Source organism: Pleurodeles waltl, chromosome 11 (assembly GCF_031143425.1).
Source record: "Pleurodeles waltl isolate 20211129_DDA chromosome 11, aPleWal1.hap1.20221129, whole genome shotgun sequence".
Classification (NCBI taxonomy): Eukaryota; Metazoa; Chordata; class Amphibia; order Caudata; family Salamandridae; genus Pleurodeles; species Pleurodeles waltl.
Window position 1 is genome coordinate 632252293 of NC_090450.1, and position 16157 is coordinate 632268449.

A 16157-nucleotide genomic window follows, 5' to 3' on the forward strand; every position below is an offset into this window, starting at 1 on the left:
CCATTTGGAGGCAGAAAAATCTCTGGATCTAGAACGACGGCTGGGGAAATTCTAAGGCAAGAAATCTGTAACTAGATATTGTCTCTACCAGATAAGGCATTAGTGAAGTTAAGTAACTTGTCCATTACTGCCTCCAGCACACCTGAGAGTGGACTTAGAGAGTAAACAAAATTTCCTTGAGGACCTGGAAGAGGCCAGGCGGTTCATTGATAACCACTTATGCTTTGAGGCAGGAGGGAACATGAATGTCGATACAGCAGGATGCTGAGCATATTACAAAAGTCGAACGGGGAGTGGGTGATAGCTGCACCTACTACAGTTATTGGTATGTGTGTAATCAGTGGTTGGGGAATCCCACGCCAGGGAGCCTAAAGGGGCATTGCACAGTAACAGGAAAGTTTGTATGTTGTTTTTGGGGGGGAGGGACACCATGTGTGTTAACTGTGGAAGTCAAGTTGGGGTGGGCTAACAACTGGGGGATGTCACAGATATTACGTTTGAGAGAAGGTCCGTAAGCTATCAGCCACACAGTCAACTGCTATCACAGTGAGACATATTACACACCGGTGAAGGTGTTATCTTGGAATGTTAAAGGGCTACAGAACCCCATTAAGCAACAAGGGATTTCATCTTGTGCGCGGAGGCAGGAAGCAAAAATAGTAATGTTGCAGAAGACACACCTGCTAACACAGGAATACAAGAAGAAATGGGGTAAATGTTGGGGTACGGGCAGGATGTGGTCTGCCAGTTTCACCTCATCAGCATACGGGGCATTGCTGTTTGTGGATGCAAGCGTCCCCTTGCGTGACACTGACCTAAAGGGAGCGAATGGCTGATATGTTGGTGCAGTTGCGGAAATTGGAGGTACACCTATGGTACTACTAAACAGGTATGCATCCAACATAGATATGCTAGACTTCTTCTAAAGAGTTGTGTGCCTTGTGGCCCTATACACACACTATGATATCATTTGAATGGGAGGCTACAATTGTGTTCTGGATAAAGACCTAGATAGCTTCAGGCTTGTGGCCCGACCTCTGGGCAGTGCTCTAAGGTGTTGCTGGAAGATATGGACACATTGAACCTGCTGGAATTGTGGCAGGCTTGACATGGCCAAACTAGAGGACACTCCGCATGGCACTTTTTCTAGAATTGATTACATACTCATACACCCAGAACAAGCTGCTAATTTAGGGGAGGTCTGCTACCTAGACCGTCAGATCAGCCTACACTGATGTCAGAACTGAGGGGGCATGCATATGTGGCACCAGTACTGCAGTGGTGGTTCCAGGAACTCCATGACCAACCTTACAGGGAAGCCATATCGGACTTCTTTGCTCTAAATATGGGGGTGGTCAACTCTGCATAGGTGTTATGGGAAGCCTCTAAGGTGACCATAAGAAGGAAATGTATGACCACCATTTTGGGGGTGCGCAAGTCACTGACACACACAGTTATAATGTTAGAGTGGATATAGACAAACAGGCTCCACACTTGGAAGTGCTTCAGGAGGAGAGGCAAGGGTGAGCTGGATGAGACCCAGGGCACCCTAGGGAAACATGATTATAAAACATATACAGAGGTCCAGCATGAACAGAGTGACACACTGGGAAGATTACTCGCTTGGTTGGTAAACAGGGAGAAAGAAGGGAATGTGGTTGGGTCTATCGAAGAGGTGAACAGGATGATTCTCACACCTCAGGAGTATATCCTGCACTGTTTGCAGGGTTTTACTCAACACTGTATGCATAACAAGATCAGTGGGGCATAACTGATATCACTGCAGTTCTAGATGAAGGTCCCCTACCCACAGCTGACGGGGATACGTGAACAATACACCGCTCGACAAAACTGATATTAGATGGCCCATAAAACTCATGAACACAAGAAAGGCACCTAATAATGATAGATTGTCAGTTGAATTTTATCAAGAATATGTGGAGTTTCTGTGAGCACCACTCCTAGCTATGTACAATGAAGCATTTGAGACAGGGGTGTTACCGGCCTTGTTGAGGGAGGCAAATATAGTGGTCCTGCCCAAGTTTAAGAGAGACCCCTCTGACTGTGAATCATATTGACCATTGTTGATGCTTAATGTTGATGCAAAATTTTAGGGAAGATACTGGCCCACCGCTTGGCTAAAGAAGCAGGGGAACTTATTCACATAGATCAAGCAGAGTTTGTGGGAGGCTATACTACCACCACTAACATTAGGAAAGCGTTTTTAATTATGCAGCAGATCGAAAAAGGGGAGGCACCCTGTACTCTTGCTAGTCTAGACACCAACAAGGCTTTTGATACTGTCAATTGGTTATTTATGGAGCAAGCTTTACGATGTTATGACCTAGGCGCTGAGTGCTTAAGTTGTGTACGATAACTCTACCCTGACAAAAAGGCAAGAGTTAAATAGGTAACAGAGTGTGGGACAGTTGGCAAGTGGAGAGAGGGACCCGTCAGGGGTACCCTCTTTCACAACTGATTATTGCCCAGGTCATTGAACCACTGGTGCTCATTGTACATGCCAAGAATGAACTAGACGGTCTACAGGTAGAGGACAAACGGGAGGTCATCTTGCTGTACTCTGATGACATCCAACTGAGCCTGTGGAACCAAGTGATAATATGGTGCATGGTCCACGCCACGATTGAGGAAGTGGGGGCATACTCTGAGTTTAGGCCCAATGTGGACAAATCAGTACTTTACCTTATGCAGACAGAACAGAATGTGGGTAACAACCCAATTCAAGTACTTGGTGGGGTCTACATGAGCTCAGATGTGGCTGAGACATATGATTCCAATGTGGGTACCCTGCTTGATAATCTGAAGTGGAGTGTGCGCAGATGGTTGCGGTTCCTAATGTTCAACAATGGGGTCCATAGCCATAAGTAAAATGATCATGTTACAGAGAATCCTGTATGTGTTGCAGAAAATGCCAAAGTGAGTAGCGGACTTATGCTTCCACAGGCTGGATGAAATGATACAATTACTCTACTGGGGACATGGGGGAGCGCATATAGGTCTAGAGGTCCAAAAATTACTGTGGGATGTGGGAGGGTTGCATGCATCAAATGTTTGTGTTAATTACTGGGCAGCCCGTCTACACCATGTGGCGACGTGGTTTGAGGAGAGGGATACTGACCTGGTGACAGGACTATTGACAAGACTGATCCAACCACAGAAACGTCTGGCTTTGCCCCTCGTCCCAATAAGGAAGAGGTGTCTACTGTTGTTGCGGGTCAGGACTATATTAGACATAGGGGGACAGGCCTTTTGTAAAAATGGAGATGAATATTAAGGTACAAAGGAATTAATCCCATGTTGCCTCCTTTCTTGAGACGCAGGAAGGGGGAGGGCATCCCGAAGACAATGGGAGACCTCTATGAAGATGGCCAGTTGACAGGATATGCAGCCCTCTGCACATGTGGGTCTTGCTGCTACTATCCTCAAAGCTTGGACGGGGTTCCCGCAGGAGCCTGACACCACCTATTGAAACATACACTTCTGGATTTTGTTCAGAGAAGGCAAACTCATCACCCAATAATTGAAGTTGCAGTGGGAGAATGATCTGGAAACAGAATTGCAGGATCGAGATTAGCTGTCTATACTAACTGGCAACTGTAGGAGGGTCAACCACAATGCAAGGTTGAAACTGATACACTATAAGTGCCTGCACAGGGATTATGTCACCCCATACTGCTACACCGACCTGACACCTCTAAACCTGAGCACTGTCCTAAATGCAAGGTGGCAACAGGTATATCCAAATGTGGTGGGGGTGCCTGGCGATAAGCAGATTTTGAGAGGCAGTAACTAAGCCATTGAGGGACCGGACCGAGTTACCACTATAGCTGACTGTCCAACTCTGTTTGTTAGGCATAGTGTCTCGGACCAAACATACTAGACATGTGGAAAATATTATTGAATTGGGATTAACTGTAGCATAGACATATATTGCTATAAGGTGGATAACAAAACAACTACCCATTCTAAAACAATGGCTGTGGGAATAAGTGAAGTGGGTACATGCTGAATGTGGGGTAAAACGCAAAGTAGTACACATTTAGAGAGGAACTGAGGGTAGGATGGAATGGGATATGAGAGAGAAACGATTGTGACAGGAAATGGAGGATCGTGAAGAAGGGCAGGCCAGTAAACATGCAGAAGGGTAATCATGTGCCACTGGAAATAATTATTTTGAAGTGAAGACTGTGCACCAAATCTGTAATTGTACTTGTGCCGTTTGGACATTATATATCACTGCATAATGATATATGGCTGCTGTGGCAGGCTTCTTCTCATGATTGGCGAGGGCAGGAGGAAGAGAATGGAATTCTTGGGAAATCCTGTTGCTTTGTTTCTAAAAATTCAATAAAATAATTTTAAAAATAAAAGTTTCAAGATGATGAGCTTTCACGCGAGCTTCTTTATACCAGTTTTATTCTCATAGATTTCCAATTGAGAGCAGTTAGTGAGCACGTGTACTTGTCAAAAACCCTGCTGTGGCGGCATATACTTCCAACAACACTGATACCATCTTTGGTCCCTGGCTGAATTCTTTCAATTTTACATAGTGTGGGGATGGGCTTAGGCGTAAACACTGCATCCTTCCCAAATAATAAGTCTCAAAATCCTGTCAAGTCGAACACAGAGTTTCAAAAACATGTTGCTGGGCTCAGCGCCTGATAGCTAAAGCAGAGAGCAGACCAGCTAAACTGTAAATATTTAGCAACACTGAAACATTCCAAAAGTAAAAACAACTGGATAAAAATTCCACACTAGTTTCTAAAAATTAAGAAAGATTTACAAAGAAACTTTACACAAAATTAACAAAAATGCAGTAGGGCTCTCTGAGAGATGTTTTAAAGTTGTAAGGCAAGAAACAGCTAGACAAAGTAAAGCACCTATCAGAAATTATGTTCGTGATTGGCCAGGACCAAGGTGCAGTTTCAGGCCAACAACAATGGAGCACAGGTCAGATACTCAAAGTCCCCCCCGGTCAAACTTTTGGCTTTTGAATTAGTCTTTTTTTATGGAAGGAGATATCCTCCTGGGGCACAGTTGAAGGCTTTCCCCAGCGAAGTCCTCTGGAAACCTGATAGCCCCTGCTCTGAAGCCATTGGTTTTGGTGGGAAAAGCTCAGAGTGGGGAAATTCTAATTTTGCGGCTGCCAAAGTCTTCTCTTCTGGTGAATACTTTTCACACCTTTGCTCGGTCAAGAGTTCTAAAGTTTGACTTTGTCTCTTTTTTGGATGCTCAAATTTGTCCAGCTGGTCAAGCCTGAAGCTGTATCTTTGTCTCCAAATCATACACCTTTGCATCAAGATCCTGCTGAAGCTGTCAAGGTCTTGGAATTGTCATCCTACCAGACTTTCTAGAGCAATTATTCTTAGTAACTTCTAAGGTTCCCACGACCTCAAGGACAGCACTTAGAGGCCAGGACACAGTCTATCAAAGGCTACCAGCAAGATCCAGTTTCAGTAGTAACTGGTCAACAAGAAGGCCTTATTACTAAATTATAAAGAGACAAGTCTTCCACTGGTCCCTTTAAGGTTAGTCAAGTTCCTAAACCCTCAGTCGATCTCTTTGGGTTAAGCTGCCTCACATTCCTCTCCTCAGCCATCCAACCAGGCAGCAGCCATGGTTCTGCTCTGGAAGCAGTATTTTACACCTCATCGAAAGAGCATGTACAGGCCAGCTTTAGGCACAGAAAGTAAAACTTTGTTAAAGGCTTTGGATTTACTAGGGTGGTAAATGGGACATCTACCAATCTCTAAAAAAAGTCATGTAATTTCCTAAATTCAGTTCTGGTGCTGCTGTGTGCTGATGTTAAACACCTCTATCAAATTGGTTATATTTATAAATTCTTTCTTGAGGTTGCTGATTAGATGGCAGATCCTCTTTTGGAATGTTGTTCCAGACATAATAGTTTTTACATTGTATAATTGTTTATACAAGGGTCTGGGTGTAGGCATGATGCATGGTTACTGTGGAAGAGGTACACTGGAAACACAGATACTGGTGTGAGATATATTGTGGTATGGTATTGACACATTGGACAATGACACAGGCACATGGAGCACATTACAACACTGACATACTTGGAAGGCCAGGAAGTGTGGCATATGTTGCCCAGTTCATTCTCAATTTTTATGTCTTTATTTTGTATATCTCTTCCTAGCAGTTATTTTGTGTGTCTCATGACTATTACGTTGCACGACGTATAATTAACTATCATTATATGCCTTTGATTGAAATAATATGGGAAAAGTCATTATAAAAATATTATTTGCTTTGCAGAAGAAACAAGCCACATTCTATGAAAATATTATGAAAGTCATGCGACCTCCACCAGAGTACTTTGCTGTGGGGTACTATGGACAGGGCTTCCCTGCATTTCTTCGGGTAAGGAGCCAATGTTGGTGGGGATGGGGAGGGAGGTGTCTGTGTCTGGGATGCTATGACACTTATGGATCCATAGACAATCACCACTGAGAACAAAACTTACTGGGGCACATAATGTTTTGAAAATAAGGTTCTCAGTTTCAAGGATATTAACATTTTTCCTACCACTTAAGCTTATGCCTATCATCTTAGATAGATCTTAATCTCCCTCAGCCACGGATCTACACTGCTCTACATATTTAGGTAACAGGGGCTGCCCTTTACAATACTTAGAACCTGGGGAATATGTTAGACAATTAACAACGATTCCATGTAATAAGAAATGTGTTCTTTTGCAAAATTCAAGAAAAATCAGTATGAGAAGTTTAAAAATGTCAAAACGCAATCAGTGAAGCAGCTAGACACATAAACGAGTGTCCCAAAATTTTATTGCTATACAAAAAGTGCTCACAAACTGTTAAATGACAAATAATGAGGTATGCACAAATAAAATGATCTCAATAATAGATAATCGATATTCCTTGATGTCCATTCAATTATAAGTCCATCAGTGGATACAATCATATAGGTTCAATTCGCTCTTTATTTTGACGATATTTCAACCCTAGCCTTGTTATGTTAAAATGTATGCAGAGCAGAAAGCTATGCATGAACCCTGTCCCTCAATCTGCAATGCTCATCGGGACACCAACTTTTGCAGCTGTTCCCATGTGCAGCTGAATGTTCAGTGGGCTAATTCCTGATGCCTTGCCTTGTGGAATGAATTACCTGGAGTGTCTGATTCATAATCCTGTTTTTGTTGAGCCCTTACTGGCGGAACCTTCCATCAAAGATTCAGAGTGCTCTATTGCGTTCATATATGATTTGATGCATTATTTGTTCGTCATATATCACTGTGTAAATACGAGCACTGAAAACTTTTTGTGTAGCAGTTGAAATTTGGGCTACTTGTTTGTGTCTCTCCGCTTCATTAATGTGTTTCTATAGTTTCAAAATTGTCATCTGTTGATTTATGTTGAGATCTGTAAAAGAAGAAAATTCTTATTATACTGCACTACAGCAGTGGAGTAGTGAATTGTTGTTGATGACAGATCTCTCAGGTTTCCAAGGTTCATGTGTGAGTACTCCAACTAGTCTAGGCTTTTTCTTTGCTTCATGGTCCACACAGTCCTAAATGTCTATTGATTTGCAATGGACCAGAAGTAGCAGAATGCTGTGATAAACGATTAGGCTGACAGTGCTACTCGCATACAGACCTGGAAACTTCAGAACTGTCTGATAATATAATCAAGGAGCACATAGCCTTCAGTATCAGCACTTTAAGATTCAGGACCTGGCTTTGCAGGCATGTTTATCCCTGATCTTGTTTTCTCTGTGCATTCCAGACAAGTGGGAACTGTTGCAAGATAAAGCAGTGTAGGTAGTCTTGTGGGGCTAGAGGCCAGTCATGTTTTCAGGATAATTATTAACTGTTAAATTGTACACATTTAGATTCATTCCATGTAAAATTATTCCTCTCTTGAGATCCTTAAACCCTGCATATCCTCTGTTATCTGTGTCGGGATAATGCCTTTCTCACTACACCTTGCTGCTTCCAGCAGCACATGGATCTCAATTCAAAACATCAGAAATAAATCGTGTTTTTGATTACAATGATTACAACTGTGCATGTTTCTGTTACTCTTAATATAGCTGCTTTTCAAGAACCTCTCTGGCTCATCTCTCTGTCTCTCTTTCTCTTCTACTTAGAATAAAATCTTCATCTACCGGGGCAAGGAGTATGAACGACGGGACGACTTCAATCTCCGGCTGCTCACACAGTTTCCAAATGCTGAGCGAATGAACAGCACCACTCCACCTGGCGATGACATCAAGGCATCACCCAAACAGTGTATCCTCCTGCTGCACTAATTTTTCTAGCACCTGCGCACAGGTGCTTGTGGGTAGGGTGCCTCTGTGTACCTGACAGCCATATTAGGAATGTCTGTGTGTTGTGTGGCATTTAGTATAGCACATCCTGGGAGCTATGTCAGGCATTAGCTTTATGTATATTGTAATGTTTCTTAAAATCAAGATGAACACTTCTGAGGACTTGTTCACCAGCATTTTAAGTATTGTTGTGGTTGTTCTCGTTCTTGAGAAGGAAAAAATAACCATTTTGATCTTTCCAGAAAGGTTTGTTGTCTGACTTAACTATAATTTGTTTTATAAGATAAATATGATAGATGATAATATATATTTAACAAAAATGAACCCAAAGAAGGGTGTGCTATTCATGAAGTGCAACTGGGTGACAGAATTCACACACAATATAATAAATATTGACATATGTAATCCTAAAATGCTAAAAATTTACTTATTGTGAATAAATATGCTGTTCAGGGCAGTGGTCTCTTAGATGGATACTTCTAACCAAGGATTCCTCACCTTAGAATACTCCATAGGTGTCTGACTGGATCCGAACGTTTTCTCAGCAATGCTGCTGTGCTAGAGCAGTTCTAAGGCTTATCTGATTCTTAGCTTGCTGCATCTCTGTGGTCACCTACGCCAGATGGCCCATGCTGGGTCTGCAATGAAATTTTGAAGATGTAGCAGACCCAAAATCAAGGAAATCTGGCAGGTGCTATCCAGATTTCAGAAGAGAGGGTTCATAATCTGCAGAGATAGCTGCTTGAATGCAATAGGTGTAGCAGCAAGCCCATCTCTCTTCCCCAGCTATATCTAATGGTGGTGACGAATGCATCACTACTGGGTTAGGGAAGTCATCTTGTGGCGATGAAGATCATAGGACTCCTTATCAATCTGTAGGAGTTGCAACCCATTTGTCATAATGAAGACTGTGCTACTGTTCATCAAGATCAAGGGGATGCTGGTGCAGTTTCTCAGTGACAAAGCAACTGTCATGTGGTACTACAACAGTCAGGGTGGAGTGGTGTCCTCGGTCCTGTGCCAAGAAGCTCCGCTCCTCTGAGGTTTATTAGCCTCTTCGCTTCCTGAATTTCCATGGTTAACTACGCCAAATGGCATGTGCTAGCTCTGCAATAAGATTTGTAGTTCCAGCAGGCCCAAAATCAAGGAAATCTGATGGATTTCATCCAGATTTCGGATGAGATGATTCATGATCGGCAGAGGTGGCTGCTTGAATGCAGTTGGTGTAGTGGCAGGCTCCTCTCCCTATCTTTGCCACCCACAGCTGACGGTGGTGAAGGATGCATCACTATTGAGTTGGGGCGGTCATCTGGGAGGGTGGAGATCCAAGGACTTTGGTCTCTGGCAGAAGTCTGGCTCCTTATCAATCTTTTGAGCTGCAGGTCATTTGTCTGGTTTTTGAAGCCCTTCCTACCGTCCATGAAAAAGAGGCCGGTGCAGTTTCTCAGTGACAAAGCCACCGCCATGTGGTCCTACAAAAAGCAGGGTGGAGTGGGATCTTCGGTTCTGTGCCAAAAAGCTTTGTGCCTCTGGAATTGTCTTGAGCTTCACGGAATGTCCCTGATCGTGGAGCTGTTGTCAGTATACTTGAGTGCCAAAGTAGATGAGGTCAGCCTTTGGCATCTGATGGATAACAAATGGAGTCTGCATCCTGAGTTGGCACCGGGTGTCTTCTGACAGTGTGGAGAACCCTAGCTAGATTTTTTGCCACCGTTGAGAATGGAAAATGTGAAAGGCTTTGCTCAATAGCGTTTCGGCGAAGACACTCCTGGAGATTAATTCCGCTGGAATAGAGCTCACAACTCCTGTACGTCTCTCCTCCCCCGAGTTTGAAAAAAGATCACAAAGGACCTAGCCCTAGTCATTCTAATGGCTTTGGAATGGCTCCCGAATAGGCCTGGAGAGAGTTGTCCCCCGAACTTCTGCCCTCCAATCAGGTTCCTACTTCGAGAGGGTCTCCTGCTGCCACAGCAGGGCAGTATTCTTCACTCAAACCTATGCAGTTTACACAACCATGTGTGGAGATTTAGCAGTGGTAGTTAATTGCATTTTGCCTGCCACATGGATGTCAGCCTTTGTAGTTTGGTGTGGTGACCCTTTATACTCCAAACTATGGGATGTTCTCCTGTTAATTTTATCTTTAGTTAGCAAGGCCTTGCATTAGGCACCATTAAAGGTTGTTGGCCTTCCTACGTTTGTCAGACTAACTGTCCTTGTTTAAATCACCTGTTGTGATGCGGTTTGTTAAAGGTTTGACATGCTTAACTTGGTCTTGACTTTTTTGTTATGTGTGCGCCCTTTGCGCTGATGCACAGCTGCTCATTGTGGCATCAGATTCTATAGACTGTCTTTACCCATTGCGACACTTCAGCTTATGTGCATGAAGGTTAAGTACTGTCAGTACAACTGCCATACACTACCTTTTTTCCAGCTAGCCTGCTGCAGAGGACTTTTGCAGCTTTCTTGCCTGAAGTCGTGACTCCCTTCTACATTGGGCAATCCATCACCCTGGCAGGGTTCATTGAATCTCCTCTCTCCTCAGAAGAAGGGGAGAGCCTTCTTTTGCAGGAACCCAAAATATTTTTCATTGATCATACTAAGAAACATCGAATGGACAATCAGGTTTTTTGGGGTTCTGAGGGGTGAAGGAAGGGAAGGCAGTGCAGAAGAGGACTCTTTTGAGGTCGATAGTCCTCTGCATAAAGTTTCTGGATCCACTCTGACGCTTGGAGAGTATTCCAGGATGAGAAGTGTGTGATTAGAGTAACAAGAAATAGCGTTGGTGAAGGAAAAAAACATGTTTGTCTATTTCCTTGCCCATCTGTATTTCAGATGTTTTGATGTCAAGGTTGTATTGTTTACTCTGTGATTTTTATGTATTTGCCTTCAACTGATGTTGTTTTATGTACTGTTTGCCATCTGCTATTGGTGTCAAGAAGCAGTTGCATTGGTAGTAGATGGTCTGGAGCTGCTATATAACATATATATGATACCATTTGCTAAGTGGACCAGAATGCTGATGTAAGTGGCACCTATGGAACACATGGGAGGTATAGCAAGCCCCCAAGAAAAGTTTGGAAGTCAACAAATGTTTTCTTGGTGGAGTTTCCTTTTGGGGCTAGTTGATTTCTGAGATTTCAATGGCAGAGTTGAGGACCCCAAAAACAGCCATTGTGTACATCTTAGTTTGGCTGCATTTCACTTTTTCTGCAAACACAAATGTAGTTTCTGAAGTCCCATATAGTTAGAGCTTTGAAAGTACCCACTCGGAAGGGGGTAGAGCCAGGTAAGCTAAATGAAATATGCATTTCCAGGAGTCTACGATTCTGAGTCCTGTCCTAAATCGTGTGAGTGGCAACTTAATTGCAGTCTGAACTTTCACCAAAGACTAAACGAGGCTGCAAAAAAAAAGAATCTCTTGGCACTGAAAGTGTGGACTTCTAAAGGGACCGTGGAAGTTGACCCAGAGGAACCTGCTGGTACAGGGATGTGATTAGGCCAAGTTGAGATGATGATGATGATTATCCAAATATCAGAGACACAGGGGAGAAAGAAGTGGTAGGGTGCATCCACTCCACTTCTAAAGTCAAAACCAAAAAATCATCAGAGTGGGATCCAGACAGGCCAGTGTAAATTAGAAGTCTCAAAAAGATTTTTAAGAGACCCTCAACCACTAGTGTTTGCTAGTGCATGTTTCATCATTGGGTTGACACTCCCTATGCCTATTGTGTCGCATGGATATAACCTCCACCAGAATGGAGCACTTCTAGCTTCCTTTAAAGCTGGGTGGGACTTGAAGTTAGTGTAGTTAAAATTACCTCCCACTTCTAGTATTCTTTTTAATGAATACTTATAGGGGTTGGGATAAGATTAAAGGCAAAGGACGATATGAAAATGGGAACGGGTCAGTGATCATGGGTATGAATCATGCTCTATGTTTTACAGCCATCCTCGCCCAATTGGGTCATGTGGCTTTCTTCAGGACCTCAGTGAATATTATTATCTTGGTGGCAATATTATGCTACTTTGCAAGGGCAATCATTTACAGTTCTTAGGGGGTACTGTGGCCTGCATTCATCAAGGGAGCCGAACTGGTATTGCCTAGTAAAACCTCCATGCCCTGTATGTTTATATATATTTTAGGAGATGATTTTGTCTGAGCTAAAGAATCTAAAGCAATCAAATCATCATGGAGCAAAATATATCCTCACTGAAAGCGGTCATGGAAGAAATTAAAAGGGTATGTACTAAATAATGAGAAGTCACGGGCTGTCTGGACCGGGTCTCCTCCTACGAATCGGAGAGAGGAACACTGAGCTGAGAAACCCACAGAGCATTTTTAACAATGCACAATAGCCTCTCTTACCTACCTGAAGCTGAAAATAGAACATCTGGAGAACGACACACCTTGGGCTAGTGATAATATTACTTACACAAATTACGAAATCTGGGGATTTTAAAAATAGAGCAGACATGGTACAGACCACAGAAATTCTGAAGGGATTAGGCTAGGTTACTGTCAATTGGCATCCTAACAAGCATTTCAAGAACCCTAGTTCAAGCACTCTCCCTACGGATCCAGCTTGGAAGGGAGCGACAACCCAAAGCTCCCTTGCTTGCTGGGGGTTGCCATAGCACTGGAAGAATCCAGAGTGGGTAGTGCCTAGGCGAGGACCATAAGTGCCTGCAGACCAGTCTACAGAATTTAAGTTCACTAGTGTTCTACTAGAAAAAGGGTGGAACTGTGTATTTCCATTGTGAGAAACTCCTTGCAACTCATTTAAATAGGACTTGAGCTGTTCAGCTTATAGTGAAAGTTATCAGTAAGCCCATCTTCCAGCGAACCACTGACACTCAGTGTCATCCTTCATAACTCCTACAAAAGTCCCCATGAAGAAGCACCTGCTACCTCACCTACACATCTCACGTCCTGACAGCTTGACTGGCCTGTTAAGAATCTCGGCTGTGATTCCCAAGTGGGTATTCAAAAGACACTTCTATTATGAGTGCCCACACAGCGAGTCATTGCAGATGAACCAGTGAATTGCTGTGCTGTGGACCATGTTTGACTGGGTTGTTTGGTGACCTTCTACCATTACTTTGCTTCTTAGATTTATGCATGGTACTGCGATCCGGGAAAGCGCAATGTGGAGCTACCTGTCCACCCACAACTGACCTAGGGGTAGTCAAGAGATCATACGCTCTGTTAGCAAGTGCCCCTAGTGAGTACATCTCCTTATTAAAACTCTTTGTAAAATCCTTAGCGTGATCCTGACCGACAACTGAGACTGCAGACAATACTCTTCCTAATCTGCCAGTACTGAGCTCTCCAGAGACCGTGTCTGGACGACCAGTCCCTTGGGCAGAGAGATCTAAGCGGTGCTTATTTTATGCCCGTAACTGCAGGTGGGAGAGCACTGGTAATCGTTTTTGGTCAACGGGGATTTATTTTTCATCGTCGGACTGTGGCCCTGAGCATCGGAAAGAGACAGAAAAGGGCTAGACAGACGGGAAAATAGCAAAGCAATGGGAGTGGGAGGAAGCAGGGATGAAAAAGAACCTGAAATAGTGGCAGAACATATCAGGTGGTGCAAGAGTGAGGCATGGGGTAGATTCAGACCAGGCAGCCCTGGTATTCAGCACCTCTGGCATTCGACAGCTTTTTTAAAAAAAGCTTTGGGCTCCTGTACTTAATAATTTTTTTACAATTTAAGAACTGGAACCGAGTTATATGCCCCTTCAACTATATTGGATCTGTTATCCCCCGTTGGACCCGGATCATACAGCTGTGAACTTGACTGTTGCCTGCAGTAAATAAAATGCAGGTCTAACAAAGGTGGGGAAACTTGCGTCAGAAGTCAGGCTCCCCACGATGGCAATGTTCTGAACTGAATTAATGCTGGCAGAGAGCTTCCTTTCAAAACTCCTATTGGCCATGTGGGAGCAGTTAAGTTATGTCATGAGTAATATATTTACCGCCGCACTAGTAGACTTGCCCGAAGTCTGCGTCTCGTCCTAAACAGAAAAAACACGTTGTGGACACGACCATGGCAAGGATGCAGCTCTCCTATGCGTCACAGCGGCTGGGTAGGAAGCTTGAAAGCCAAGCTGCAGAGACAGCAAAAGGCTTTTGACATTAATCGCTCTTCTATTTGGCCGTCCGCGTGGAATATTTCCCAGACAGCACCAGCTGCGGGGTGCGTATTTAATGATGTTTAATGGACGGAAGCTGACTTAAAAATAACAATAATAAATCTAATTTTAGAATCTCCAATGTCACACACCTGCTGCTTTTTCGGCCTTCAACGCTTCGCAATAATCTGAGGAAGGTTCTGTTTCTGCAGAGGATGACCATGCTGGTTAATATACTCGGGATTTAACAATCTGGATTTTTTTTCTCGGGTCGCAGAGCCTCTGAGAGGTGGCAAATGGATGCGGTTGCAAAACGCTCGAAGCCTCCGTCTGCAAGAAGTTCAACATCCTTCACGTGAAAGCAGATGCATTTTGGTGAAACTGTAATATTTTCACAGGAAATGTATGATTTCAGGATGTAAAGCTCTTTGTCAATTAATGGGAACCTGCAATGATACCAGGCTTATTTGGTCATTCATTAGTGCGTCACTTGAATTCCAAATGGCGTTGTAAACTGTCCCAAGCAAAGAGCCAGCTGGGTCCTTAATTGGACTCATTGAGTGGACTGTACCAAGCCGGCAAGGTAATCAGTTACAAGAAGACCATAAAACTGTGCGTCAGGGTGTAAGACTGATAAACAGGTATTCAGATGCGAGCTGTCTGTATGCATGATGAACTAAGTGTCAGCAAAATGGAGCTCGTGCCTGAGGCACAAAGTTTCCTTGTGACTAATGACCAATTAGTCAGACACAAGGACAGAATTATATTTCCTGCAGTTCCTTACTCAGACACAAGAAGGTTTCCAGTTGAATGTGCTGTTGAATATATGGCATAAGGCTTTTGCTCAAGTTTTTATCACCGATATACGTTTTTCCAAAGGCTTGCAAGATTAAATGATTAGGAAGGACTTTGCAACCCCATTTACTAGACAAGTGTTCTTCTCACAGGGTGCTGATATCTACATAATAGAATACAGGTCTTTCAGCTTTGTCTTTTAGACAGACCTAGGTAACCATTTGGTACAGAATTAATTGGGTCACAGTACGGTCATATTAATAGATGTGAAAGTAGACACTTTCGTGCAAGGTGAACCATGAACTGAATGATATGCAAACATTGTGACCATACGGACTTTTAATAGTATTTTACTACAATAAGGAAGTAGTAGGGCCAAAAATGACATTGCTACTCCAGCAGATTTCTTTGTTTCATGTAAACCAGAAGATTGAATTCTGAATTTTCCTCCAGAATTTACTCCCTCTAATAAATCGAAGTCTTCACTCATTAGCTAATTAAAGATAATGAAGTAGCATACGAGAAACTGAATACAGTTAGTTATAGACGTAGCTGAGTATGTTTTGTTATATGTAATGGCATGTAGTTATCCGAAGATATGTCTCACTCGAGCAGGGGAGATGTGACTAGGGCCTGTTCAAAGGTATTATTCCACTAAAAGACATCTGTAGTGCTGCCATGTGGATTTTATTACAAACGTTTGTCAGAGATTACTGTTTTAACATAAACTGGAGACAAGATGCACAGATGGAGCAAGCAGTATTTTGAAAGATGAGACTGATTCAGCGTTTCAGCCTTTTCTCTCATAAGTGGGGGACAGTACTTGACATATATGACCAGCATGTAAATAGTGAATACATTTACACAACAAAAGAAATAAGTTAATTGCCTGGAACAGT

At 43.1% G+C, this 16157-nt stretch overlaps 1 protein-coding gene across 1 annotated transcript in view; it reads left to right on the forward strand.

Annotated features, from left to right (window-relative positions):
• DOCK5 (dedicator of cytokinesis 5) overlaps positions 1 to 16157 on the forward strand; it is a 799955-nt gene that overhangs the window by 648306 nt on the left and 135492 nt on the right. Inside the window, exons 40-41 of the mRNA XM_069214140.1 lie at positions 6298 to 6402; positions 8152 to 8293. Of these exons, the coding sequence (XP_069070241.1) occupies positions 6298 to 6402; positions 8152 to 8293 (247 nt within the window). The remainder of the gene's footprint in view (positions 1 to 6297; positions 6403 to 8151; positions 8294 to 16157) is intronic.